The 27,813-nt window shown below is 38.6% G+C and overlaps 1 protein-coding gene across 5 annotated transcripts in view; it reads right to left on the bottom strand.

Annotated features, from left to right (window-relative positions):
* Positions 1-216: 216 nt before the first annotated feature.
* Positions 217-27,813, bottom strand: part of LOC105425521 (early estrogen-induced gene 1 protein) — a 64,117-nt gene continuing 36,520 nt past the window's right edge. For 2 of the 5 annotated variants that reach the window (XM_089083653.1, XM_089083654.1), the window contains exons 3-10: positions 11,477-11,597; positions 10,785-10,975; positions 10,224-10,426; positions 9,795-10,014; positions 8,860-8,937; positions 8,079-8,765; positions 4,009-4,214; positions 217-3,770 (exon numbers count right to left, since the gene is read on the bottom strand). In XM_089083653.1, the coding sequence (XP_088939779.1) occupies positions 3,649-3,770; positions 4,009-4,214; positions 8,079-8,765; positions 8,860-8,937; positions 9,795-10,014; positions 10,224-10,426; positions 10,785-10,975; positions 11,477-11,597 (1,828 nt within the window). In that variant the 3' untranslated portion in view covers positions 217-3,648. Of the gene's footprint in view, positions 3,771-4,008; positions 4,215-6,300; positions 6,454-8,078; positions 8,766-8,859; positions 8,938-9,794; positions 10,015-10,223; positions 10,427-10,784; positions 10,976-11,476; positions 11,598-27,813 lie in introns of all 5 variants that reach the window. The other 3 variants (XM_011636337.3, XM_089083655.1, XM_089083656.1) reach the window with 3 other exon arrangements.

Here is a 27,813-nt window from a genome sequence, read left to right on the forward strand (position 1 = left end):
AATATTCAAAAAATCAACGTAAAAGTTTTTCCCACTAACTTAATAAGACAATTTAATTGATTGCGCTATTAAAAATATATTATATATTAATCATAAAATCTTTCCTTAATTTTAGCAAAATTTTATAAGCTAGAAATAAATAGCATGCATATTGTTTTGCAATCATACAAAAACGTTATGGTGGACAGGATGATTCTTCAATGATCGAGACATGCGTGGTTTTTCAGAATGTTATTATCAGCACATGGAAATTTTGTATTCATCTCACAAAATAATCATCAGACGCAAAATGTGCAACAATTGCGAATTAAGGAAGACAGGCCTGGCGCTCGATACACGGGCGGCGGCCGCCCTCGAAATAAAAGTAAAGTATTTTCGTTTACAATACATCTCGATGATAATAATACAGGTAATAACAATATTTATTTTATTACGGTATCGTAAAATATCACAACATTAATGTCTGCCGAGCGAATGAAACGGTCTATGACCGTGGATTTCTTGCGAGGAGAAGTTCTCGACGAAAGAGCGGAATTCGACTTTTTGCACACAAGTCTTCTTGACGCAACAATGTATAAAAAAAAAAAAAAAAAGGAGGAATCGTTGGTGTCTCAGCCGGAAGGGATACTCGCTCACAGAATCGTCCTTCTTCGCGAGAAATTCCGTTCAATAAATTAACTAACGGTCAATCGGCGAATACGACACGCTCCGGAGAAATCGTCTCTCCTGATTATCGCACGTACTTTATTAAAAAAAGAACCATATGCGTGACACATCGTATAAAAAAAATATGTCTACGGGAAAACTTGCAGATCGACTTGCGTTTTAACTCACAACCGCTATGATTAAAGATAAATAATACTTATTATTGTATGGATTCGGATTTATTTTAATAATAAATGGCACACTATATTTCTTACTTTAAACATTAAAATTAATTATATTCAAACACACATGGTTTTATTATTTATTTTCATAACAAATAAAAAGGCAACACGTATATATCCTATATATAAATGTAAAATGTATAAATCAACATAATAAATTAAAATTTGGAAAGTACTAAGAGAAAAATTTTTGCATACATATTAAATAATTTTTCTATTGTTTTGCAAACTAACGCGACATGGAAATACATTTGACTTCGTCATAGTGATTGAGAGTTAAGCCGAAAGTTATTTTCGCGATTCGAGTGACTCAATACAATCATGGTCGTATCCAAAATCGAGAAAGATATCGAACGTCATATACCTCGTATACGATTTAGAAGAAAAAACACACGTACGTAAAAATGAAGAGAAAACGCAAGAGCGGAAGGAACGTATCGAATTATTTATAAGAAAAAACATACAGCACCGCGGCTGCTTATCATCAAATCTGCGATTTACGGTCGGATGTGCCATCGGAGCGTCGGCGATTATCATCTTTTCTACAGTCTTTCCGATTTTTAACGTAATTAACGAACTTAATCTTGAAAGCGGAACCCGATGGGAAACACCTTGGAAACTCTGAGAGAGGAAAGGTCGCTCGCGAACGTGTTCAAGATCGGTACGACAAATCAAATCGCGGCGAATTGCTTCGGAGAGCGCTCTGAAGAAGCATTTGTGCTTACGATTTTATCGACTTTATACTCTGTTATTTTATTTTTTTGCAACGAGCCGTGAGGACCGAAACGTTCAGACTAATTCTCGAAACGGACCTCACGGACTGGAAGTACTTACTATCCTTTGCGACGATTCAGACATACCCAAGCACACATATTAACGACTTTTTCTTCCATCTGGCAGGCATCTACGAAGAACCTTCGAGAAGGAACATACAAATACGCACAAGACACACATACACGAACGATCGTTACACACGCGCATTCGCATTGTCTTTTTGATACATCAGCACAATGTACACTAGCAATTACAGATTATTCGAGTACGAAGAGAATGTGTATACAACACCAGCGATCTAGCTACGTAACAATTACTACAACTATATACACAGATAACTATACCGGATAGCCGGTCGCGCCAAGTTTCACCGGGCCTTTGGAAAAGATTCGACGAAACGGAGCTCCATCTTCGCCGAGCTTGACAATATAAAATAATACGAACTACATATGTATATTCAGTCATGAAACATTTATATCAGAAAAATATCTTCAAGTTTTATTCCCATAAATTTAAAAGAATCGGCTAGTTTAAAAGTATTACAGTTCTAGAATCGGAATATCATTCAGGAAGTATCAAAAAACTGCCGCTTTCAAAGCAACGTTATTCGAAAACAATATAATATTTATATAAATTATAAACCTATATTTAGTTTCACAAAACACATATTGCAATATTTGGAAAATTGTAAACTTACATTGTTCTTTCTAACTGACCAATTCGTTTATTTCAGCTGATTTCGCCTCTAGCTTGTTATTTATTTAAACACGTTTTTATATTAATTATGTGTAAGGATTTCGTAGACGATGAAAAAGCGCAACAGAAAATAATCAGGAACAGTAAAAAAAAAAATATATGCTACATTATAAAGCAAAAATAAATTTGTTAATATACAGAAATAATAAAAATTATAATCCAAAAGCGATATATCGACAGAATGTAATTTCCCAAGATGCCTTAGGAATCATCTTGAGAAAACATTCTTTCGTCCGGCTAATATTGTCAGAAATGCTGTCAAGAATACTTTCATACAAGGATATAATCACAATATATAACGTCTCAATTTGATACTTCTTTCAACGCTGACCCCTTTACAGTATATGTCCACGTTACAAGGTATCATCATCGTATTGCTATAGATAAATAAAGTTGGCGCTTAAGTTTTTGCTCGATGTTACTTCCCATTGCAAAGTTTCGTCGGACCTTGACCGCGTTACGCTTATCATTATTTTTCTGTAACTATATTCCTTTATTACATTCTGTATTCCCTTAAACTCAGTTAAACTTTATTGACTAACGCTTCTTTCAAGCGAAATACAAGGATTGACAAGGATCATTGCTTCGCTTGCCAGGAAGAAAATGTATATTTGCTTTTTTGAATTAGTTTCGAAAACATATGTGTATTCGTTTGACATCTCTTGTATTGTGATGCAGCCGATGAGCGACTACGTGAACAGCAATGTATTGTATGTAGATTTCGTTCGTTGCACGGGATTTTGGAGAATGCAAAATCTGCTCGTATGATCGTTGTCTCGATCAAACGAGTGTTTAGACATATATATATATATATAACAATCTCGCGACAATTATTCACATTTTATGGAATGCACACTTAATGAAATGATCAACATTAGCCTCGGTCCCGCGAATCAGTACAATGGATTTTACACAAAGTAATCGTCTCGAGCATCCCATTTGCGTTTCTGCTTCGATGGATGTCAACTTGACTCTCGAAATCATCGAGGCGCGTTTCTTTATTCTTGGAGGAGAGCAGCAATCTAAAACAATCTAGCAAGGATGGCGCGACTTTGTGTCGCGTTTGGCTGGCTCTTTCCGACTCGACGTCGATTCCCTCGTTCATCGTTGTCGTCGTCTCTTGTGACTACCGCGGCTCGTAGGCCTCGTAGACGAGTTCTGGCACCAGAGCCAACGAGAACGTGGCGCTGGCCTGTCTTGTATACTGTCGTCTCGTGGTGATGGCTTCGTGTTACCTGTTGTTCTCTTCCATTACCACCTGTTTGAACACACCGGCGGGCATTTGACTCTTTACCTCGTGGCTGCCAAGCGCGGTCGTGCCATCTTTCGCGATAAAAAGTTGAAGACCAGTTGCTGCAAAAGGCAAGTAATCATTTAATTATAAAGTTCATAATCGTTCGAATGTTTTGACTTGGAAAACTTAATTACGTTAACTAAAATATCTAAAATTTACACAATTATTCTTACTTTTCGTCGTAAAAAAAAATATATATATAAAAAAAAAAGAAAAAGGCACAGAATCTTTCGTTATACTTTCTGGTAATTGTCATTTTTTTTAATTATTATAATAAATTGAAAGAAAGATACACACTCTCGGAACTTTCAAGATCCGTCTGCTCCAAATTCGTTGCTTTAAGCAGTTCGTCGATAAGAGAATCAGGATTTGGCCTGGTGACTTCAACTCTACAGAGGATAGGATTACCAGTGCTGTCCTCCGCCTTTTTCCTACGCTCCAGCGCGGCCTTAGCACGATCCAGGGATCCAGTTTCACTGAGACCTGAACCGCCGGAAGGATTTCTGCGAATAATTACGTACAAATTACCTTCCATTTTCATCGCATGTCTCGACAGGTTTTTGACATGTTAAACCGAGCACTGGCATAAAAAGCAGGACAAAAGTATCAACACCACTCTGTTCGGTGAAATCGAGAATTGTGAAAAGTTTAAACGTTTCCGGATGTATTAACGTATGCGGATCTATAAAAATTAATTTTGTTCCTCGACTTATCATGATGAGCACATTATGAAAAACTGACGATTAGCTTAGGAAGAAATTTTAATCTTCCGTTACAGCGTCAATCCATTTCTTCGCAATTACTCGCCAATGTGATTAGATTAATGAAACGATCAATTAAATGCTTGAAAGCAAGACTTGATCGATCGTTGTTTTGCACGTCCGTTTTGCGTCTCGAACTTACTTATTCGTTCAATCTTAGCTAAAATAAATAAGTTCAGGCAAGCGAAACAATACCATTCTTCAGGAAAAGTTTCTATTCCAACAGTTCAATTGCATACTGTGCCGAATTCTCCGCAGAGTAGCGTTACAATTATATTCACAAGCAATAAATATAATATATCAAGTAGGCAATTAATAAATAATTGTGTAGTTTAAGATTATTCTAAGATTAGGAAAGTGTTGTTCTCAAACAATGGATTCCATGCCAATGTGCTCGTTGATCTATCTCTCTTGAAGTGAATTGTTCATTGGTAGTATGTATATAGCAGGTGTGTAGATACATCGCATTCGCTTAAAATAGGGAAAACATCACGTTAAGACGTGAACGTCCGATAAATGTATAAAGAAACCAATGCGTCTTTTCTGTGGATATAGACAGTAAATTTAATATGTGAAGGAGACGATTTCTCGTGCAGGTATTGATCGAGACGATTATATAAACGCGTGAAAGTTGAAAAAATGTTTAATTAAGCGCGCAAGTAAATGAGAAAGAGAAAAATTATAGAGAAGATGATTATTGCAAACATATTGCATTAATCAAAATAGATGAGATAAAGTTAATAAGACAGGTTTTTACACACAAAAATTGCTTGTTCAAGAATAAGGGCGAAAAATATATTCAATATCTATCATAAATAAATTAATTGTAAACATTGTATCAATTCTGATAGTTTAATATAAAAAGTAATCGTGAATGTGATTGTGAATTAAATTTATATGAAGACTGTGAATTTTTGTGAGAGAAGTTGAATGTGGTAAGCCATGCAGATCATAAATTTTTGCGGATAATTACAGATTATGCTTGTAGAGTGCTACAGAAAATGTTAAAATAAATTGCCGGATCATCTGCAACGCAATTGACTTCCGGAAAAACGTAGGATAAATTTTAACGATAGATATCATCGTCGACATGCACATCCAGACTTGGTTGCTTCTCATCGTCAGATGATGATGGATCAACAAAATCTGGATTTAGCAAAATATAAATCGTCTCGTTTTCAACATGCGACAGCATGGTGAAATTAGATTTCGTTCGTAGCTCGCCCATTCGCAATGAGTAGAAGCCAGCTTGGAGAGCACTTAAGCCTCATTAAGGTCCGCTCGTTCTCGGAAATTCTGACTGGCCAGTTCAAGGCCCACTTTATCACACTTTCATCCGCTGCGCGATTAAAACAAAATAAATGACTTTTACTTCTTTTCCGTGGAATGTTTTATCCAGAGCTAATACCAGAGCGATGAAAGTCGTCCTGCGCATTAAACGGTTTATAAAATGTATAATTCCAGAATTTAAATCGGATAAATAATAAACAAGTGCGTCGTTAATAACGTGATAACAAAGTCGATCGAATTTCTGTTCTATCGCAGCTTAAATATCGAATCGTGGGAATTAGTAGCACGTAGATTCCATAAACTGTAATTAGAAGCTGCGTAGAGGAGGAGACAGCAGGAAACTACACTTCGCATGCATCCAGTTAATCATTGCCTGTCCACAATTAAATAATGCTTATATGTTGATACATTGCGAGCACGTTTCCTTCGTAGCGAAACTTAGAAGCTGCTGTATTTTCGGTGACGGTGAAAAAAAAAGAGCAAAGACGTATGCACGAAGGAAGGGTATACGTAAGAGAAGACGAAAGCATGGACTGACGGTGGGGTAATGCTGTTTCGATGCTGCGAGCTCGGTGGCGCGACTTCCAGTATCCCTAACGAGGACTCCTCGGAGTCCGCTGGACTGGTGGCGACCGTGGCCAGCTTGCCCCCCGCCCCGTCCAGCAACTTCCGGTGACCTCCGCCAATACCCCTGCAAGGATTCACAAAGCCATCCAAACTGGAAGCACAGCTACCGCATAACACACTATATGTACCCCGATCTATCATTTCTTTATTTTGCGCGCGTACAGATAATCAGATCGTCTCTCTTAATTAGAACAATTGATTTTGAAATAGATAACAACGACGTGCTACGTCCTAACGAATAGATTGCACTTGACGGGTGCCATTTTTAAAGTGCACTTTGCGTTTAATTATTTATCTTTGTCAACAAATTGAGAAAAAAATTAATAGTAGACTTTTAAGACTTTTTGGAAAATTCAATTGTGAACATTTCTGCCATCATTTCTTTATCACTTTTAATATTTTGCAAGGTATTTCTGTTGCGGTTTTAGGATTTTAATTTTATTATGATAAATAAAGAAATTGCTCGAATAAATCGTAATATGAGCTTAAAGTCTGATAAAAAATACAAACTAATATAAAAAAAAAAAAAACGTCATTTTTAGTAAGAAGATATAGAAAATCTAAAAATAAATTGTACACCTCACGAGAATAACAGAATGATCTTTTAATGACGCACGCATTCTTTGATCTCACGTGTTCATACGCTAGAAACACAATTCACCTTAATGCGGTATTAGACAATACTCCATACTTGGAACTGCCATGTAATACGTAGCATATATTTAATTAGCTCACACCGAAGGCACAGAAATGATAAATGAGCATAATAATTATTAATGGTTAATGAAACATGAGTTATTGCATTCGTATGATAAAAATAAGATATGGAGGATAATTAAGCAACGATGTAATATTAAATTTAAATCTGTCCAAAGATTCATTAAATCTTATTGGCGGCATGCCTATATAGTTTGATACATACCACTTATATTTTTATATTACATGTATGATTTCGTTAATTTCTTACAGTAGGTTTAAGCGAATCGATTACGCACAAATGAGCTTTAATGGTCTGTTCTATTGAGTTATTATTATTGATTTTGTCTCAAGCATCGCTCTACTCTCCAAAAATAAAAAGAGGGAAAAATTACAACAAAATAAAAGACGTAAAAAAAAAAACAAATACGTAAAACGAATTAAATGGTTAATATAAAGCAAAGTTGATAAACGTTACTTAATTGGGACGTGCTTATAATGTGCTTTCTCAATCTAGAAAATGTAATGCATTATATGAGGAAGAGAAGTCGGGAAATTGCTACTTCGAACATCTGCCGGTTCGTCAGGACGGAATCACCAATTACTCCGGCATGCCGGACATACAGTCGTCAACGATTTGCAAGTGAGATGATCTCACTTTTGAATAAAGTGCCATTTAATGCAAGGATAAAATGCAACGCATTGTCTGCTAATCAAATACACTTGTTGTAAATATTTACGGAATTATCTGCTTTCTGAATATATCTCTTCCCGCATATGCGTTCTTGCGGCCTATAGAGGGTATTAATCATTCAAGATAAAGCCAGAAACATATTGCGACACATTGAATCGTCTCGAGGATTTTAAAAGGGGAGATACGGCGGCTAGACAAAGACGTCGTGAAAACCAGAGAAGAAGAAAGGGGGAGGGAAAAAGACGCTCCCGCCGAAAGAGAGTCGCGAAACTGAAAACTCGCTGATAAATGAAACCTACCTGAGGGTCTGAGCTGTCGTCGCGGGACGTAGCGGGGCTCTTTGATTGTCGGGCCTATGGAGAGGATCGGGAGAGGACACGGCTCTGGCCTGATCGACCAATCGCAATACCGGGCTTGTTTTGCCCTTTTCGATGCAGTCGCAGGTTTTCGACATGCCGCGCCAACCCGCGGCACTGATTCTCGGCTTCGCGACCGGGAAGATGATACCCTGATGATGCCCGTTACTTTCTTTGGCAATTGAGCTCATCATCGCGTTACGTTCGTTACGCGCCTCGAAACTGTTCCTCTCGTAATTCTTGCGTGAATGTCGCGGTACGTCTGGCACCCTGAAGATACCGGATGCCATTCGAGCGTCTGCATCATCATTGCGACAATCGCGTGAATTGTTGTCGTTCAAGAAGCCGTTTCTGATCCCGCAAAGCGGCGGCTGTTGCTTTCCGACCGAATAAACGTTCTTCATGATAACGTCGGTCGCCATTGGGTCTTCCATATCTGTTGGACCGATACGCGAGGAGAGAGGGCTCGATGCCGACCAGAACCGAGCTCTGGAGGCCATGTGCGACAGAGAGGACGGGTGTGATGACAGGGATTCAATACAGACGTCAGGTCGACAGGCGATCGGTTGTGTGGACGGATTCTGAGAGGAGTTGGGGATTCGTGGTGCCCATACCGGCCAAGAAGGTGACCTATAAAGATCACAAACACAAATGTACAAGCATGCAAAAATCATAAATAACTCATGTACAACTCATATAAAGACATATAAAGAGAGAGACATACGTAAAGTAAAAAAAAGATAGAGAGTCCAGAGTGTCGTAGTTACGGTCGAAAAATTGAGAATGAAGGGATCGCTTGAGGCTGGAGCAAAAACACATTTTCACGCGTTATTGATTCGCTCTCTTGTTAAAAAATCTGCTAAATCGTTTACATATAATTTATGTTATTAATTTAAAAAGAAAGTTACAGTTAATTATTCGAAAATATGCGTGAGCTTGCTAAAGCAAGTTTTATCGATTACATGGCATATAGAAGGTTGATATCGTTAAAGGTCAAAGATAGAATATCTTTTTCGAGTCAAGAAAAAATAATAAAGGCAAGTAATATTTAAAGCAAGATATATAGCTTGTGAATTATAGTTCAAGTATTTTGTTAATAAAGCCAAAATGTCTCGCATTATGTAAAAAAGAAATCGTTAGTTTCTTGTAGTAAAATGAATTAGATGGGATATACTTATCATTATTGTTGCGACAAACAGTCGTATTCTTTCGTGCAGTATTACTTTCAATTTTCAACTCATGCTATTATTATTATTAATGATAAAATTAAGCAATTCATAATAATAGATTAGAACGAAAGGTGAAACCTGGTACATCAATGATTTTTTTCAGAATGTCGTAATAATTGACAATTCTGTACAGCTATTTCTATTTCAATTACATAGAATTTAGAATGAGAATTATGCAATATAAAAAACTGTATTCGTCTTTATCAATGAAGAATTAAAGGAACTCTGGACATCATTTTCGTTTGAAATTGCGCTTAATACTTGGCTGTGAAGATTTCTTTCAAGATATAAACCTTCCTGAGAGTCACGTTGTGTATTTTATATATATATATATATATATATATATATATATACCATAGATCACGTGAAGAATTTTGAAAGTTATTTGAAGTAGACGCGTAGGATCGTCGACGAGCTGCCTAGGCCTTACCTAATGTGACCGCTATCGCCGCTACTGCTTTGCCTGCTATGCTGGCTATGTGAATTTAAGGAACCGTAGCCGGACCCTTTGCTAAGTTGACTGGTGTTACTGCTGTTGCGGGAGTGCCCGGATTCCGTGTGCGCTTCTATCAGAGCCTCTACCGGAATGGCCGAGGGTACGATCTCGCTGAGAGTCATCGGATCGTACGTTTCCGTTCCGCTGAGAAGTTCTAATCACGAATCATTACGAATCATTTAAATGATTCCTTTCCTCGTACCTTTCAAAATCTATATTTCTTACAATTACATTCTTACTGCTTTACGTATAGTGCTTTACACATGTTTATTCTTTTATCAAAATAAAAGTTTCTTTTTTTATGAAATATTTGAGATATCAAATGTAACGTGAAAAAAAAAAAAAAAAGAGAGAGAGAATTACCGGAAGTGAAGAGTGCGGGCCTCTTCTTGGGAAGACTACCGAAACCACTGCTGGCACTTGCTATACTTCCCGCCAACGAACCGGTAGACACGTAATCCTCTCGATTAGTACATCTCTCGGATGCCGTCACCTCGTCACCGGTACCAGGTACACCTTGCACCCCAGGCACTGCCAGCTGCGTCTGCTTCAACGACGGGGAAGGGCTGGGGCAATAATCGATTAATCCGTTAATCAAAAGGATTCCATAGTTTCTCACGATCAAACACGGGCACAGTTGTCATGGATACAGATTGAAAACAATCGGAGTAACAATTCATTTACATGTGCTATGCAAAAAAGAGCAAAAACGAGAGAACGAAGAGAAAAGAATTTAAATGCAGTTTTTTTTATTACATTTAAATATTAGATTAGTTTTGCAGCTTGATTTAATGCATTTTGTTCATTCTAAATATTGCACCGGACTGAAACATAAGAATCTGAGATATCTTTCACCTTTGTGTAAATGTTGTTAAAAAATTTGAAATGGGTTACTGCTTCAAGTAGATAAGCAGTTACACTTACACTTTAAATAGAATATCTCCGGAGAGCATGTTCATTTTGATAGCTACGCGCAGCATAGAATTATCCTGACGATGCCGAGCATCGTAACCCTCCAGGAGGCATCTCCTTCGGCAGAGGCCAGCTCCTGCGAATTCGGCCAGGTTTAGATCAGTAAAGCCCAGTTTTTGGAAGGACCTGCCTCCTTTCAGTTCCTGTCGCACAAATAAGATTTATAAAAACACGTTTAATTTCTCTTCTAATAACGTTCAATACATTTTTAATGAGAATGCAATCAGAAGAATTTCATAAAAAATATGTAATTTTCTTACGATGTCCTGGAATACTTTTAATAATTTTAATTTCTTATGTCTATCGCGTTTTTATTCGGATCAATTAAATAATAAATTATTCGAAAAAAATTATCTTTCAATAAGGTAACTAAAGATTTAAAGCGAAAGAAAATACGATACTTTCGTATCTTTCTCATTATTTTGTTTTTTTTTTTATCGATTTTATAAATGAAGAATAGAAAAAAAAATGAGACAAAGATGTCCCGCATTCGATTCTTGTCGTAGTTTACGCACGTACGAGAATGTGAATGAAAACGTTCGTGCGAAAATAAAACGGAGAGGAGAATCTCTCCGTCTTTCTTTCGTCGCATTCCCAGGATTGGACTCTATTCACTCTCAAATGAAAAGTAAGTTTGCTCTCACCTTTCTCACGGATATCCTTAAAATGCACGGATCGAGCACGCCCGTGGAGGCGTTGGCGCTCATCTTGCATAAAAATTCGAACTTCGCATTCCATCTCACCGTGTGTTCTTGCACTTCCTCTCTGCAAACACAGAAAAAGGTTTTGAGCAAAAAAAGTCGGAAGATTAATATCTCTCCATCTTATCGCATATACATAAGATTTTCATCAATGATTGACGAGCGAGTTATTATTTTAATTTATGTATTGGAGTTATATACTACGATAGATTTTTGCTATCTTAAAAATCTCTCCGTTTAAAATTAATTCGTGTCCTATCTAATTAAAAACAACTTCTTTTTGTTTGCTCTCTCCAAGCTTAATTTAGTGACGCGGCTTTAATTATTAACGTTGAAAATTCCTCGGAAGTCGCTAAGGGAAGAATTTCGCGCTCGCGGAAAGATCTATGCCTGGAAAGGGAAATGTGTTCTATGCAGGACAGCCCGTATATACTCAAGAAAAATGCATTCTGGAGTGGCTCGTGTACTTAAGAAAAATGCAAAGTAACGATCGAAAACTCAAGAGTTTACGAGCTTTCCTACCGTCGCCGCGCTTCACCGGGAATTAGCACAAAATTGGAAAAGGGAAAAAAAAAAAAAAAACGTTATCGTTCATACAGAAATATGTAAATCATCCGACGATTCTGGCGTTGTCATTTTTTATTAAACGCTCGACATTTCCCGGGGGTCTGGAAATAAATTTTTTCGCGCGGTGACGTGTTTTACAATTGTAAGAGTGCGCACGCGCGCGCGCGCGCGCGCACGCAAAAGAGGGAAAGAGACGGAGGAAACTTCGATGTCGCGGTCTTTCGATGCAGATGAAGGCAAATTGGCGCGCGTATGCATAATGCCGCGCGATCAGCATTTCAGTTCCGCCGGAACGTCGATGAATCATGACCCCCGAAATGACACGCGCGCGTCTCTCGAACCCTTGACCGACATTGTGTATCTTGTTTGTTCGAAACGCGTCGCCGATTAACGTCCGGCGCGTTTCATTTCCGGTAGCGGTCCACTTCCGGTCCGGCGCACGCGTGTGCGTATATCCTTCGGAACCCGCCGAAGGGACCACGCGAGGGATCGATAACGATTTCAACGAGCTGCCCGAATTTCGTCAACCAATTTCATTCGCAACTGCAATATATAATGAGATTCGCGGTACGTCATGCGGCCGGCAACGTTTATTATTATTATTATTATTGATCTCATTCGGTTTGCGAATAGAATCGTAATGGACGTTATCATATTGAATATAATTGACGTGACACCCGCGACTAATTATGCACTTTCGATGATCGTAAAAACGTTAAATTGCTGATGTAGCGAGTAATTTTTTTTTTTATATACGCGATATACGCAATGTTTATAAATTATTACTGGCTTAAGCTTGCAGCAACGAAAAGCGAAGTTTTATTACTTCTGACTTTATTCGTGATAAATTTTGTTTGACGCTATTTCCGCGGTCTTTGCGACAGAAGCAACTGTCGTCCCTGAGAAATAATAAAATTATTCGACGATTAATCATAATTATAAAGTAATTATGATAATTCACAATTTTCTCATAATTACGACAGTTATACAATACAGTTCTGTTAAAAATTTTTGCAAAATTTGATCGCGAGACTAGTGATAATAGATTCAAACAAGTCGCACACGACATACGCTCCTATCATTTTATCTTCTCTTTCCCCTTTTTTTTCCTCTCCTTCGCTATACCTACCTCCTCCCTACCTCCTCCCTACCCTCCCTACTCGTCTCACGGATATCTGGAATAAGCAAGCGTAAAAGAGCGATCAAGGCGGAGACCGATATTGACTCATGGTGTACCGAATAATGCGTGATGACATGAGTTTAAAATAAACCCCGTGCACAACGCCCACCACTCTACGGCGCCCACGTAACCCCGAAGAGCCGCCTTATCGTAAATACCATCGCCAACCCCTCTTATCGTTACCGGCGAGCCGGAATATCGATAGCAGAAATAGCGGTAGGCGGTAATGAGAAGGAAAGAAAGGAAATACGGAATACCGCCCGCGGCGACGAAAACGTGCAAATAATTGCGGGGAAGAATGCGGCGAATGCAAGTGGCAATCTTGAGAAGAAGGAAAAAAAAAACATTGTTTTCTTTTTTTCTTTTTCTTTTTCTTTTTTTTTTTTTCCTGAACAGTCACTGTAACGGAGAGCTAAAAATATCCTCGTGACTGACGTCAATCGAGCGTTTTATGGGCGCGCGCGTGTATGAACAGAACGCTTTATTTTACAATATTACATTTTTCAGATCGGATGAGGTTTCAACCAAAAGTGGTATCACTGCGCGCGCGACGTTTTTCCTCTTCTTGAACAGTCTTGACAGAAATTCATTTTCGAAAAGCAAAAGTGCTCTTTATAGCAAAAGAGTAAAACGGTGTAAAACGGGCACCCTGATAATAGGGCACCCCGTGATAAAATATATATTCGGACGAGAAAAGAAAGAAATACTTAAGCGATAAACGGTAATAGGAATAGGGTGCCTACTGCCTACGCAGCCCACAATAATATTAAGCGATTTAGCACGTTTGCCGTGGTCGTAATACCACCCAAGAATGTGCGCCATTAATTTTAAATGTCGGCCGATATGGTTCCTATCGGAACGAAAGGCCCGTTAAAACGCAATCTACCTCGTGATAAACGAATTTCGCGAAATGTAAAATATGAGCGGGAAAGATAACTAAGCCTGTCCCTCCTGATAGAAATCACGTGACACAGAAAATAATGAGAAAAGGGCAGAAGAGGTAACAGAAAAGGGCAAATCTTCATTTTCCGCGACGTTAGTCGAGTCGAGCAAACTCGACTCGAAAGAGAAGAAGAAAAATAATAGGTAATGCGACACGTTGCACGATGACGTATTTTGATAACGGCCGATAAGAAGTTATGCATTTATACGAGCGCATTACTACAGGCGTTCGTGCTTAATTTCGCAATTTAGCAATTAGACAATGTAAAACGTTTAATGTTAAAAGAAGAGTATTATTATATTAAAGAGTGGAAAAATGTACAATTCCGCATTTACAAGAAGAAAACATTTTGTTTTTTTTTAAATTAGTTTTTCTTTTAAAATAAAACTTTTTCTCACTTATATAACATTTCGGAGATTTAAAAAACATAATTTGTATCTAATCAGCTAGATATATGAACTAGTTTATGCAAGCAATTTATAATGCAAATTATTATACTGTATTATACTGTATTCATAAAATCACCACGCATTTTGATTTAAAGAAGAAAAATTTTCAAAGAATATGATAATAAAATGTAGAAATATGCAATTCTTTACAAATTATAAAAGAATCAAAGAAAACAAGAACATTTTATAAAGAAAAATTTAATAAATGTTTTCTATATATAAAATGATAATATTATTTAAATTTTAAATTTATAATATTATTTAAATAATATTATAATATTATATAATATTGTAATATTATTTAAATATTATTTAAATTCTAATGATAATATTATTTAAATTTTAAATTTACGATTACCTTAATGTTTACCAAATTTCTACTAAATTTCTCTCTTCCAACATCCTCGAATTTCATTTCATTCGTATGATAAATTGCAATAAATATTTCTCTACATTCATTATAGAAATTAAGAATGTAAAAGAAAAATAAACATAAATATAAATATAAATTTATGTAAAAGCGTTTTATGTATTTTAAAATAAAATATTTCAGATTGATTTGTATTTTTTTTTTTTTTTTTTGGCACAAATCTGAGGACAAATTTTTTTTCCTTCTCGTAACTCGTTTAATTTCTTCTTCCTTGAATTCTGAACTGAATGCAAACTATAAAATTCCCGTTAAAATATTGGCGCAAGTGAAATACGAAATATTCGCATTTCTGAAGGCGTCAATCAAAGAATTACCACCTCGATATTTTAACTATTCTTTTCCCCCTGCCGTTTAGCATTTTTCATTAAGAGAAAAGCGGATAACAATGCCTGACGTATCGTGCGAAAATTATAACGATCTTGAAAAATAAACGGTGTCGCGCGCAGGAAAATGACGAGATAGCCGAGCCTGAATTAGAACAGTGGGTTAAGAGAACCGGTTGTGCGATATCAAATATCATTACGGGGATAATAACAGCATACGATTATCGGCTTGCCTCATTGATAAGAGACGTGGGGTTTGCAAGGGTAGAGAAGGGTGGAGAGCGCGTGTTATGACTAAATCTGCATTTTTATCTCGCGCATGATGAAATCTCGTGCACGTGGAAGCGGAAATCGGTTTTGCGATACCTCTACTCTCTGGGAGAGAGTCTGCAAATTCGATAGAAATTTATTCCATATCGCTTTCATCGCTCACGTAGAAAATTCGAACAAATTTATCTCGCCGGCAGTCGATTTGTCCATGCACACTTCATGTTGTAATCCCGGTTCGCGGTTGATTTTCATCGCGGTGACATGTGCCATTCTACGGAGTGTCTAAAAAAAGATGTCAAAACTTAATTAAAAATCATCAGGAAGTAAAACCTTCGCGTTTAATGAGCACACATCCCAGAAACTGTTGATTCTCATTGCGAGATAGCAATCTATTAGCAATTAATACGTTTCTGCGATATCGCGTTGATATCGCTCTTCATTCCGATAAACCGTTTTCTCCCTTCTCGTGCTAAATAATAATTATTTATTCGTTAATACCGACGTGTCACGCACGATGTGACGCGACGTTGTTGCAATCTATTATTATCTCCTCTCATGGTGGCCCAATGGGGTAACCGAGTCACAATCTGCATTTGAATGAAAGCGTCGTGCTGCTCTCTTATGCAACGTCGCTCGCATTAAGACTGTATCAAAGAGGAAAGGACGTCTCTCTCGAAGACATTCCCGAGCATACGTGACGAGCTATCGGGATATTGGATTACAAAATAGAAAAATATTCAGCGGACTGTGCCGGCGATGTAACGCGTTCCCCACCCCCCTCCCCCCTCCTTCTCGCTCCCTCGTTGAAGCCGTCGACGTAGGTGCATTGTCCTCATGGCTCGCGGATGAAAAGAGAATCGTAGCCGCCAGGATTTCTCGGGGGAGCATTGTACGTTTGCGAGATCTCCCCCCCCCCTCCCCCTGCCTCCTCTGTTCATAATTCCGTAATGTTTTCCATTTCCAGAGGCTTAACAGCGTCAGTCGTCGTGTCGACTGGCTGCGCGACAATGACGACGACTTCACTCCGACGAGCAGTCGGATGTAAACGTAATAAATATGAACAGAACGTTGAAATTAAAATTCCGAAGTAACGCACGGAGTACGAAAAACATGTGGTGTAATAAGTATTATACGATGTACAGGGTATCTCGATCATTTCGAGAACAACACTTTTTTAAATGGGATAACATGTTTTCATTAACGTAGTAACGTAGTTCGCAAAAAAAGAAAAAAAAAAAAAACAAATTCGACTACTATATGGGATATGTTGACCTTAAAATGACATTAAATGACGTAAAAAAATTTCGTAAACTAATAGGAATTTTTAAAAATGCTGCCTATCTATTTGCTCCGAAACGAACAACTTTTCCCTTCGTTATTTTTTCGTAGCATTAAAAATAATAGAGATATTATTCCGGATGAACGAGTTACAGAAAATATTCTGAAATATGATAAGAATGAAAATATTAAAATTCATAACGATAATCTAATTTCGTGATTATTTATACGGTCTCTTTTGTTAACTCCTGTTTACGCCGCATAACTTCGTCGTCTTGGAAAAGCATAAAGATTACATTTCGTATGAAGCTATGCGAATTATGTGATAGCTGAAATTTGTTTCCCTTGTTACATTCCCCATGAGTAAAGCGCGCACTTACTGCCTAACGCGAAATTACGTAAACGCACGATGTTACGCAACGCGTAGCCGAAATGCGCGTAAAGATCGTAATATACTTTCAGTAGTTGCGCATCGTTTATAATCAGACGGAGCCTTTGAGAGCCCCTCCGTTCCGTACCGATTGCTCGGAGGAACGGGATTGCTCGGAGGAACGATCCGGAAATGCGAGCGGGAATGAACGAACGAACGAACGAACGAACGAACGAACAAACGAACGAATGAACGAACGAACGAACGTTCGTAATGAGTTGCGAAATGAACGCTCGTTTTTGTCTCGGAACACATTGGCGAGCAGGAGGTGTGACGTAAATGCGCCCGACACCGTGGGCGAAAGTAAAGCTATAATCCCATGCGGGATTCTCCGGCAACTTTCCATTGAATTCCGGTATTCATGGGCGGGAATGCGACGGTGGACGGCGCGCGCGAATGGATCGCGCGACGTCAGAAAATATCGCTTAATGAAACGAATTCTGAATGGCGACCAATAATTTCACCGCCGATCGCGAGGCGTGAGGAGAATCGCGGGAACGCCCGGGTAAACCGTTCTTCTCCCTTCCTCTCCCCTCCCCCCCTCCCCCCTCGTCCCACATCGTGTCGGCGCGAGACCTTCGCCGATTCCCGTAAAATCGCCTCGAGGATCCGCGAATGCAAAGCGTGAAAGTTCATCTCCGCGGAGCTTATCGCCCGCATATTCGCGCGCAACGTCGACGAGCAACGTTAGCGAAAAATTGCAATTGGAAGCACCTGTTCGCGAGCGCGTTTTCCCAGAAAAATATATGAAAGTATCCACGATATATTTTCCGACGAGATATGAAATTGGCCGTGAATTGAATCTATATTGAATAACCTCGTGTCTTCTTTATTCTCCTGGATCTCGTTTAAACGGATGGAGCGAGAAAAAGAAGATTAAAAAAAGAAGATTAAGAGGTTGCTTGTGTTGCGCGAGAAACATTAAAGCTAAAGATTTATGATATCGAGTGTAAATAAATGTAGGTATAAAACATAAGACAGAGAATAAGAAATCGTTACATATAACGCATCTAATTTTGCAATTTTATTTCCTTTATATCATAATTCTTTCTCGTCATAAAGAATAATGGAGAGGAAAAAAAAAGTTATTTTCATCAGTACGTCTTTATCTGCTTTTACAGTGATAATTGATTGTCTGATTAGATCTATCGGATCTAACATCTGTTCATAGGCTAAATATAACTAATCGAACGTCGGATGAGACATCGCGATGACCAATCATCAATTACATAAGGCATATTTCGGCGTCTTCAAAATTTATGCGCGATACGATAATCCTAATTATGTTTCGCGACGGCTCCAAGTCGTGAATTTTCCCTTTTCCTCCATTCACTCCCGTCGATTTTTTTTTTTTTTTCCCGTACGACCGAGCTCCGATATCTATCCTAAAACCGATACTCTCACGGATATCTATCTGGAAGAGAGCGTCCGGGCTTGCAGCGCTCATTATCCGACCGTTACCTCCTGAGAATTTCATTAATTGGACGTAACGCGGACATTGCCGTTACGGGTGGTTCGCGAAACGGGCGAGGAGGGGAGGGGAGGGGAGAGAGGAGAGGTTGCGCGTGCAACGAGATGACGATGGACACCAGTCAATACTTGAGCGGCGACGTGGGCGTCGCGCCGGCGGCGCCGGGATCGCCTCTGCGGTTGCCAAAGTTTGGTCGGGACGAACGCCGCGAGCCAATTACCATGGAGAATCGGGACAACGCGTCTGAACAGCGGACTCGAACGCGCCTACGTCCCTACGGGCCATCGAATTTTTGGTATCGAAAACCGGACGCGACACTGCGTCGCGGAATTTAGCGATTTTTCCCCGCGAACGTTGTTTCATTGTCATCAAACGAACTTCGTGCTGGTAATTGACAAAAGCGATTGTAGATTATCTCGTTAAAGAACATAAATTATAAAAGTTTCAAATAATAGAATAGAGAAAGCTCAGCGAACTCGATCTCAGGAGTCTAGGATCATTTTTTTATTTATTGAATTTATATATATATATATATATATATATATATATATATATATATATATATAAATTCGGATTGAAAGAATTAATTATGTCATCTACGGGTATGTTGAGATTGCAAGTAATTTTGAAAATCAGGAGATTTCTCTACGCTTTGTAATTAAGAGCTAATTAATGTTTCTTGTGCAACGCGATCCTCGAGAGACTGAATGAAAATTCAACGTCCAAGTTTCAGTTTACATTACGGTCTATATTACAAATAATTCAAATAGTTTCTATACTCCACTTTCTGCATCACTTAATTAATACCTCTCGTTAATTTTCTATTAAAATTTCATTGAGGAAGAGTGAAATTTATAAGATTTCAAACGACAACATTTGACAAATTACTTAAAAACGTAAATATTAACTCACCACGGAAATCTATTTATGCTCACCGAGTCTCTAGAATTTTATCGTTGTTGGATTTAAACGGGGCTCTATTATAGATTTTTAGGTGCCGTTTCGTAGCAACAGACGCACAACAAAAACATTTCTTCGCACGATAAAAAATCTATTGATTGATCGATAGCACCTGTTCATCGAAGTGATAACGATACAGGAAACGTTGCTAACGAAACGATTGCGTGTCACATTTATGTTGCTATGTGGGTCGAAAGTCACGACCTTACATTTTACATTTAGCGAAAGTCCGGTGTGCGCATTTTTATGATACACAAGTTAATCAATGAAAATTCTCAAATCCTGATATTTCATTTTCAATTCACATTTGTTAAAAATTATGGAAATTATGAAATATAACTTCATACATTTGTGTATATATAAAATTTTATATTTAATTGCATAAAATACAAAATTAAATAAAAAATAGATTTTTCATTATCCTATTATTTTCATCTTCGGATATTTTTACTCATGACAAAATGCTAATACGCAAAAAAACGCAAAAAAACTTGATATAAATAACTGTCAAATTTTTCAACAAGACGCACTTACTTTTTCTACCTTGCGAGAGAGATCGCATTCGTATCTCTCTTTCGCAAAGCGAATCAATTTAATCTTTATAATAAATTGCATTGTTGATTCAAGTTAATTTAAGACTGTGAAAAACTCGCATGACGAGCCGCGTATAACCGCCTCGAGAAGCAAGGTGGCTTTAAATTGCAAATTAACGATTTGCGATTTGCGAAAATAGAAAGAGGAATGAGGATTATTTGCGCAGCAGCGATCTTTAAAAGACGCTGCTTTTTATGTCGGCGCTTGTGTGTGCGAGGCTTAATTATCTCCGGCTCTGCGCCGTCATTGGATTTCGTCCGGCAACGTGCAGCTGGCTGCTGGAGCGGCCAGAGGAGCAAGAGCAGGAGCGTCAAAACGAATTATCCGAGCCGATATCCAAGGCGAGCTTTTCAGCCTCTCTCCGGCCTGTAATTTGATCGTTAATCGTACCTAAAGCAACCGCGCGATACGCTTCGTATTATAGTCGGGTGTCAACAGGTCGGTCACCCCCCCCTCCCCCGCCACCATTACGTTCGCTGATTTCTATTAGCCAGATATTGTTCGGCACGGTTTAACGCGTCCCTACACGATGTTACACGGACGTGCAGAATCCGTATCGAGATACGCGATATAACGACGGAATCGTTACTATAATTTGTATCCCGCGTTGTTGCACAAGAGTTCTAGATTTCATTTTTTTGGTTAGGATAAAGCGCCCGCGCGTATCCGCACTGAAATATATTTCTCAAATTTTATGTACATACATATGTTTTGTGTGTGTGTGTGTGTGTGTGTGTGTGTGTGTGTATCTATGTGCGTTTGAATAATCGATTCGCATAGAATAATTGGTGAGAGTTTTTATATACTAAATTGAGGGAGTATAATGCAAATCGCTTCAACAGAATTCGATTATTCAGTTACGTTAAATATTAAATCAAGTCAAGGGCTCGCAAATGATGCTGCGAATGATGCTAATTGTCTGATAAGATAGATTACAATTGAGGGTAAACGAAGAGAGTAGTTATATAAAGATCGAAATAATCGGTTAATTTCTCTTTTTATTTTCACCTTATATTTCTTAATAAAGCAATAAACATATGGCTCTGTCAAAATCCGGCAGAAGAAAATCTAAGATGGAGAGAGGAGACTCGAGGAGAATGAGACAAAATCAGCTATATCGAATGAAAGATCACCACTGCAGTGCGATCTCGGCGCAGTTTAAGCGAGTCGTTCCGCCGTTCCAAATATGTCAGCGCTTGGCGTAATGCAGACTCGATTCCAAAAGGGCAAAAAAAAAACGTTGTCTACTACATGCTGTGCGTGTTTCAGAATCGGCGCAAGGACTTTTTCCAACTGATTTCAAATCCAAAACGTTCACCACGCGCCGTGAAATTTCAAACGAGATTGCTCGCCAGAAGCTGTTTGAAGATAAGAAGTTTCTGGAAATCTCACAGTCTATCTCATATTATATTCATTCCACCCCGCTGCCAAAGAACAGTAGTATTTGATTCTTCCGAGATGTCGGTTTCGACATATATTAGAGACCTTTTGAAAATTGATGTGAAAACGTAATGTAAAAGCGTATATTTATATTAATTAATTAAATTTCTATTACTACTAAAAGCCATTGTTAATATTTAATCAAATTCTTTTTAATCTATTTTTTTTAACATCTATATTTTTATTAAATATCTTGTATAATGGGAGGGGGGGGGTATTAAAGTTCGACTTTTTAAATTATTTTAAAAATTTCTGAAATTATTCATACCATTTTGTAGATATTAAAACGTTTTAGTTATTATTTGAGATATTAGAGATATTAAAATATTTTATACACGTCCACGAAGTATCTCAAATTTTTGTAACGTTTAAAATAATATTTTCCTCATGTTCGTTGGCACCGCACGGCAATCGTATTAGTTCTTTCTCTCTTTAGAGAATTTAATCACAGGTAGAATTAACTTAGGATGCATACACGTGAAACGTAATACGGTATACAAATGAGAATATTCTCAAAAGAGCAGCTCGAAATGCAGTCAGAATTCATGAAGTGGAATTCAAGTTGAATTATTCGCGACACTTTTACAAAGTTCTGCGAGTTCTCACAGAATTGTAGAAACGCGACCGAGTTAATTTTCCAGATAACAAACTCGGAAGTTCGCTGTACGCCATCCACATTGCGATTAGGCGTTATCCATAAAGCTCTATTAAGCTCGCCACGAGCCTCGTTTCGATCTGACCTTTGCACGATCAGATTCGTAGGCGAGCGTGAAACAAGCGACAAATCACGCAATGGAATTTATGTTTGATATTTACGCTGTTAAACAGTTTCGGATACAATTATAATTGATACGCGTATCCGCATTTAATTTCACGATAATTAATATCAGCATTGTAAGAGCGCCTCAACTTTTCTCCAAAAATAAAAAATGAAAATGTAAAAAAAAAAAAAGATTGAAATCGAAAACAAAAAAATCATCTTATCGAAAACATCTTGTGGACGATGATTCACAAGAGCGAAGGTGATTCTCTTCGTTTCGAAATAAGAGAAACAATATAACGTGCATATCATTCAAACTAAAAAATTTATAATAAACAATTTCGTATATATTCACAATTATTTGGACAGTTGTAGGGGAGGAGGTTAATAACAAAATAAATAATAAAATGTGCACTTTTGATTTTCTTCTGTTTATCATTTCCGTTCGATGGGTGGCCTTTAATAGCGCAAGTAAGACAAACATATAGCTCGCAACGTTCCGAAGGCCGACCGAAACTGTCGTTAATATTGCACAGAGATAAAAACGAGTCACGTAATATAAAAATTGAACCGATATATATATATATATATATATATATATATATATCAAGAAGAAACGAAATTTAAAGTCGAAATATTAAAGTCGTCAGTGCTATGCTCGAAACAACTAATTTTAAGGCAAGCAAGATATTAAAATAATCAATTCAAACATAATGATTTTTTTAAACATAAATATGCAATCTAAATTGAAACATCCAGTATTGACGATATTATTAGAATATCAATAATGATTTCGAGTGTAGGTGTACCTAATCAAAACAAGAATTGTAAATCGTCGCAGTGATTAAAATAAATAATAACAATTAAGGTTCGTATTTCTTGAATGAAATCGTCGTTATCGTCCGCAGCATGACCCTCCGTCTATCCATCTGCAATTGTCAAACGCTGAAATATATCGGAACAGGCCGGCCGTCATTACAGTATTGCGCATTAGAGCGCAATTGATTAATTGCACCGAGATCGCATCCGTGGAGTGTAACGCGAGTGGAGTATTCGAGCGCGTTTCGCCATATCGAGCCGCGTTCTCCTCACCTACGTCACTCTCTCACCCTCGGCGCACCCGGCGCACGGGGCCTGAAGAAAACGCGATTGCGACTGCAACAGTTGCATTAGCCGTGAGCAAGGCTGTTTCAAGGCTGTCGGGATCGTGTGTCGTTTGCGGTTTTGCAATGCGGCCGGTGTGTACAACCAGGAGAACGACGCGGGAGCGCGCGTGTCTCGCGTGTGCACGATCTTCGTCAATTGTCGTTAAATTGTTGTTAAATTGTCGTCGTAATGATAAGCTGCGCTACTTTTTTTTCGGGGGGGGGGGGGAGGGAGGGGAGGGGGGCAGACCCGTGAGAGATGTAATTTCGACTACGTACGATAAGATTCGAAGAACAGTTCAATAAAAACAAGGGAATAACATGAAATGTTAAAATACGTGTAAATAATTTTATAAGTTTATCTTGAAAATAAATTGAAAATAAAAGTAAGATCGTTTCTCTTGTATATTGAATCTAAGTGTTACAAGGTGCCGGAGTATCGCTTAGACAATTAGGCTGTTTTTCCATGTGCTCGACCTTTCTACGTTTATACGAGCTAAATTTGGACTGCTCGCTAAAGAGTCGCATAAATAACTAATAAGTCGGGTATTTACGACCTGCTTCCTACAGGTCGATAATCGTCTACTTTTCCTAAGCTTTCAAATCAAAGAAATCGTTGCGCGAAGTCTATTTCGTGCCATATGCCATTTCACCATTAACATTTGCCTCCGACGTATTCTATTCATCGGTAAATATATTCGAGAGTTAAAGACATAAAGCCTGAACTAATCCGTATAAAACGCTCTAATCGGCCCGCAAACAAATCGATCGTCAGATTCTTCAACGTCAAGTCGACAGCTATATTTGGTTCACCTTGCACGTGAATCGCCGAGAATATCGTTTACGAAGAATTTATACGACATTGACATGTACAACGCGTGTTAAAGTACCAAAACGGATACCGGAAAATATCCCGTTTAGACGTTTCATGTTAATTGTGGTACTAACACTTACGACATTCCTCACTCGTATCTTGAATGATGCGATCACGTATAATAACAGGATTAAAACAATCGTCGATAGTATTATGTTTAGAAGTAACGATTCTCACCGAAAACAAAGTACGAAAATCTACAAATTTTACACAGAAAAAAAAAATTAATCTTAACTCAAGATTATATATTCTTCATAAGCAAAAATATTATAATCTTCTTAGAAAAATTTTCTTGATTTGTATTGAATTTATATTCATGTAAATAACAGATATTCCCATATATAAATAAATAAAAGTATTATAATTTTCATATAAAAGATTTTTAATTTTCAGTTGAGCAAAAATAATACTCGTGTCAAGACAAATTCAATTAAGTCAAGACTAAAATCTTCAAAGAAGATTACAACATTCTTGCTTATATATGAAAACATTTGTCTCTTGATTTAAAACTATTAATTTTTTTCTATGCATGTCGTATGAAACAATTCCGTCAATCAATCACGCCGGTGTTCCGCTAAATCGCCGTTTTTTTTTTTTTTTTTTTTTCATGACGTTTCAACAAGCTATTAATGCGCAAAGTTCACGGATATTAGAATCACAAGGAAGATACGGCATCGATTGTCACTGCCGACCATCCCGTCGCGGAATCTGTTACGATCTCCGTTATACGAACGTCGAACGGTATCGGGAGGCATTTCAAGATAAACGGCTTGTTTGTACGGCAGTTTGCAAAACTATTAAACGTAATTACGTCTCGCCGAGGCGGGAACCGCTGTCGCCTGAGGTATTTCGAACTCGTCGAAACTTGTCAGAGAGACGACCGAGAGCTGCTCCTCCGGAATCCGGCGACGCGAAGCGACAGTCGAGACTTTGACTGTCGTGTCGAGGTAATTAGAGATCCTGTAGCAGCTACGGCTTGCTTGATTGGGGATCAAAGCGAGCGGATAGACGAGCGATATTCGAATTCGCGGCAAAGTATCACGGGAGGTATGCCGTTTCGATCGTATCGCGTTGGTCTCCTTCGTGGTGTCCGAGAGGAGACAAGGAGTCGATGTAACACGATCGACGTGCAACGAGCGCTTCAAAGAGAAAACCGTTCTGTAGAATAATGCGCGTAACTGTAAACGAGCCACCGTAACGCATCGGGAATTCGCCGGCTGAGCGTCTCATTTTTATCCTCGCCTCGGCGAGCCGGAGCACCGAATCGCACAATCCGCCGTTCGCCGGCGGCGAGAAATCGGCGTTGCTGCATTAATGCTGCACTAATTCCGTGGGACGCGACGTTACATCAGAGAAACAAAGCCAATAAAGCTGTCGCCCTGATTCATTCCGATCTTAAGTGGAACGTCCGTACGCGGCAATTCTGCGTTTCTAATGCGCTGATCCGATTAACGTATGCATTATTGTTACTCTTTGTTTTTTTTTTTAACGTATTACTGTATTATCTGTACCATCAACTTTTTCAGCCATCAAGATTGAATATATTCTTTTTAATATCAATTTATATTTAACAATACGATATACATTTTATTTTCTATCGTCGATAAAAAAAAATGTCGGAAAATGTTAGTCATCTCTTTTTTTTATAATAAACGCTTTACGAAATAAACGCTTTTATTGACGCGATGCTCGTGATGGTCGGTTTTTACAGTACCGCACAAATCAGAGCGACTCTTTCCCCCGCAAGAAGTGACGTCGCGTCGTATTTCGCGACGTGCTTGCGACGTGGCGGCGGCTAATTGTTTGTACAGACGTCGCGCGAGCTTGCGAACCTCGTGTTTGCGCTTGCCAGCTGCAAGAGGCGCGCGTTTGAGAGAGAGGATAAAAAAAAAAATCCCGCAAAAGCAGCGCGCGAAGGAGGAACGACGGGTGGCGCATAGAGACCGGTGATGTAAGCTAATAATAAGCATGATTTATTCTCGGTGATGCACACCTCGCGCGCGCGCGCGCGCGCGCGGTGGGAAATCACGGGGGAAGATCCCCGAGAAGGGGTCGCAAGGATTCGAGATTCATCGGGGATGAGACATGGACGATTGGCCCTGAACTCCCGCCCCCCGTCGTCCGCGACTGACATCATTATGCCCATTCCGCATAATCGTGCTCGAGAATGCGCACGTGCTTGCCAAGGCGAACGTCGCTGGAACGATCGAGACGACCGATCGGGAATTCGCTGCTGGCTGAATGATGAAATCTCGTCGCGGACACGTAATACGACACGTTTAACACGCACGTTATAACGATCGCGTAATGGTGCTAACGAGTAGTCGCGACTTTTTAACAAACAAGCCTCCGTGAATCTCACGGATACACGTGGCGCGCGTCCCGCGCGAAGACACATTCCGAAGTTGTTTCATTAACGCGTCTTCCCACTCGAATTCCCCGATTTTCCATCGACACAAAATCTCCTTATTTTACTCTCTTTTCATCGTAAATATTCCTGTAATTTCAAACGACACATAAATCTTACGAGATCTAACGCTCGAAATTAATCGAGTCTCGGTTCCTTATTTATTCGCGAATTCCTTCGAATTTCCAAACATTTATTCATATTAAAGTCAATCGCACTTGGCATCTGTAATTCAAAGGATTATATTTTATTAATCTCGGGGCATACGTTTTGTGTGTGTCTTCTAGAAATTCTTTGAATTACGCGATGTTACAACGCACGGCTGTCGGCTCTAGAATTCTATAGATGAAATTCAAGAACGGAAATAAGCGAGCACAGCCCTCTGTCCATCGCAAATATCCGCTCGTAAACTGGCGAGTATGATGAGCACGCATGATATAGAATCATATTTATCAACCCTTGCTCAGACAGGAAAAAGTCCATCATAATCGCGGACACTTGCAATTTTTACGACTCCGTTAACTCAACAAACTCGAACCAATGATATGTACCATAAAACAAAAAGCGCAGATATTTTTGATATTTTTGCTCCTCGAATATTTCGGACATTTTCAAAATGCGTTTAATCTCCGTCACCCAAAACCATGTATAATCGAGATTATAATGGGGCGCTAACTAACTATTCACGCTTCGTTTGCGTTATCGCGATAATGTAAACAAATCATGTTGCAGAAAGGCGCGCGAGAGTTCGCGCTTCCC

The sequence above is a fragment of the Pogonomyrmex barbatus genome, unplaced genomic scaffold (genome assembly GCF_055798465.1).
Source record: "Pogonomyrmex barbatus isolate J1 unplaced genomic scaffold, ASM5579846v1 scaffold8, whole genome shotgun sequence".
NCBI classification, from domain to species: domain Eukaryota; kingdom Metazoa; phylum Arthropoda; class Insecta; order Hymenoptera; family Formicidae; genus Pogonomyrmex; species Pogonomyrmex barbatus.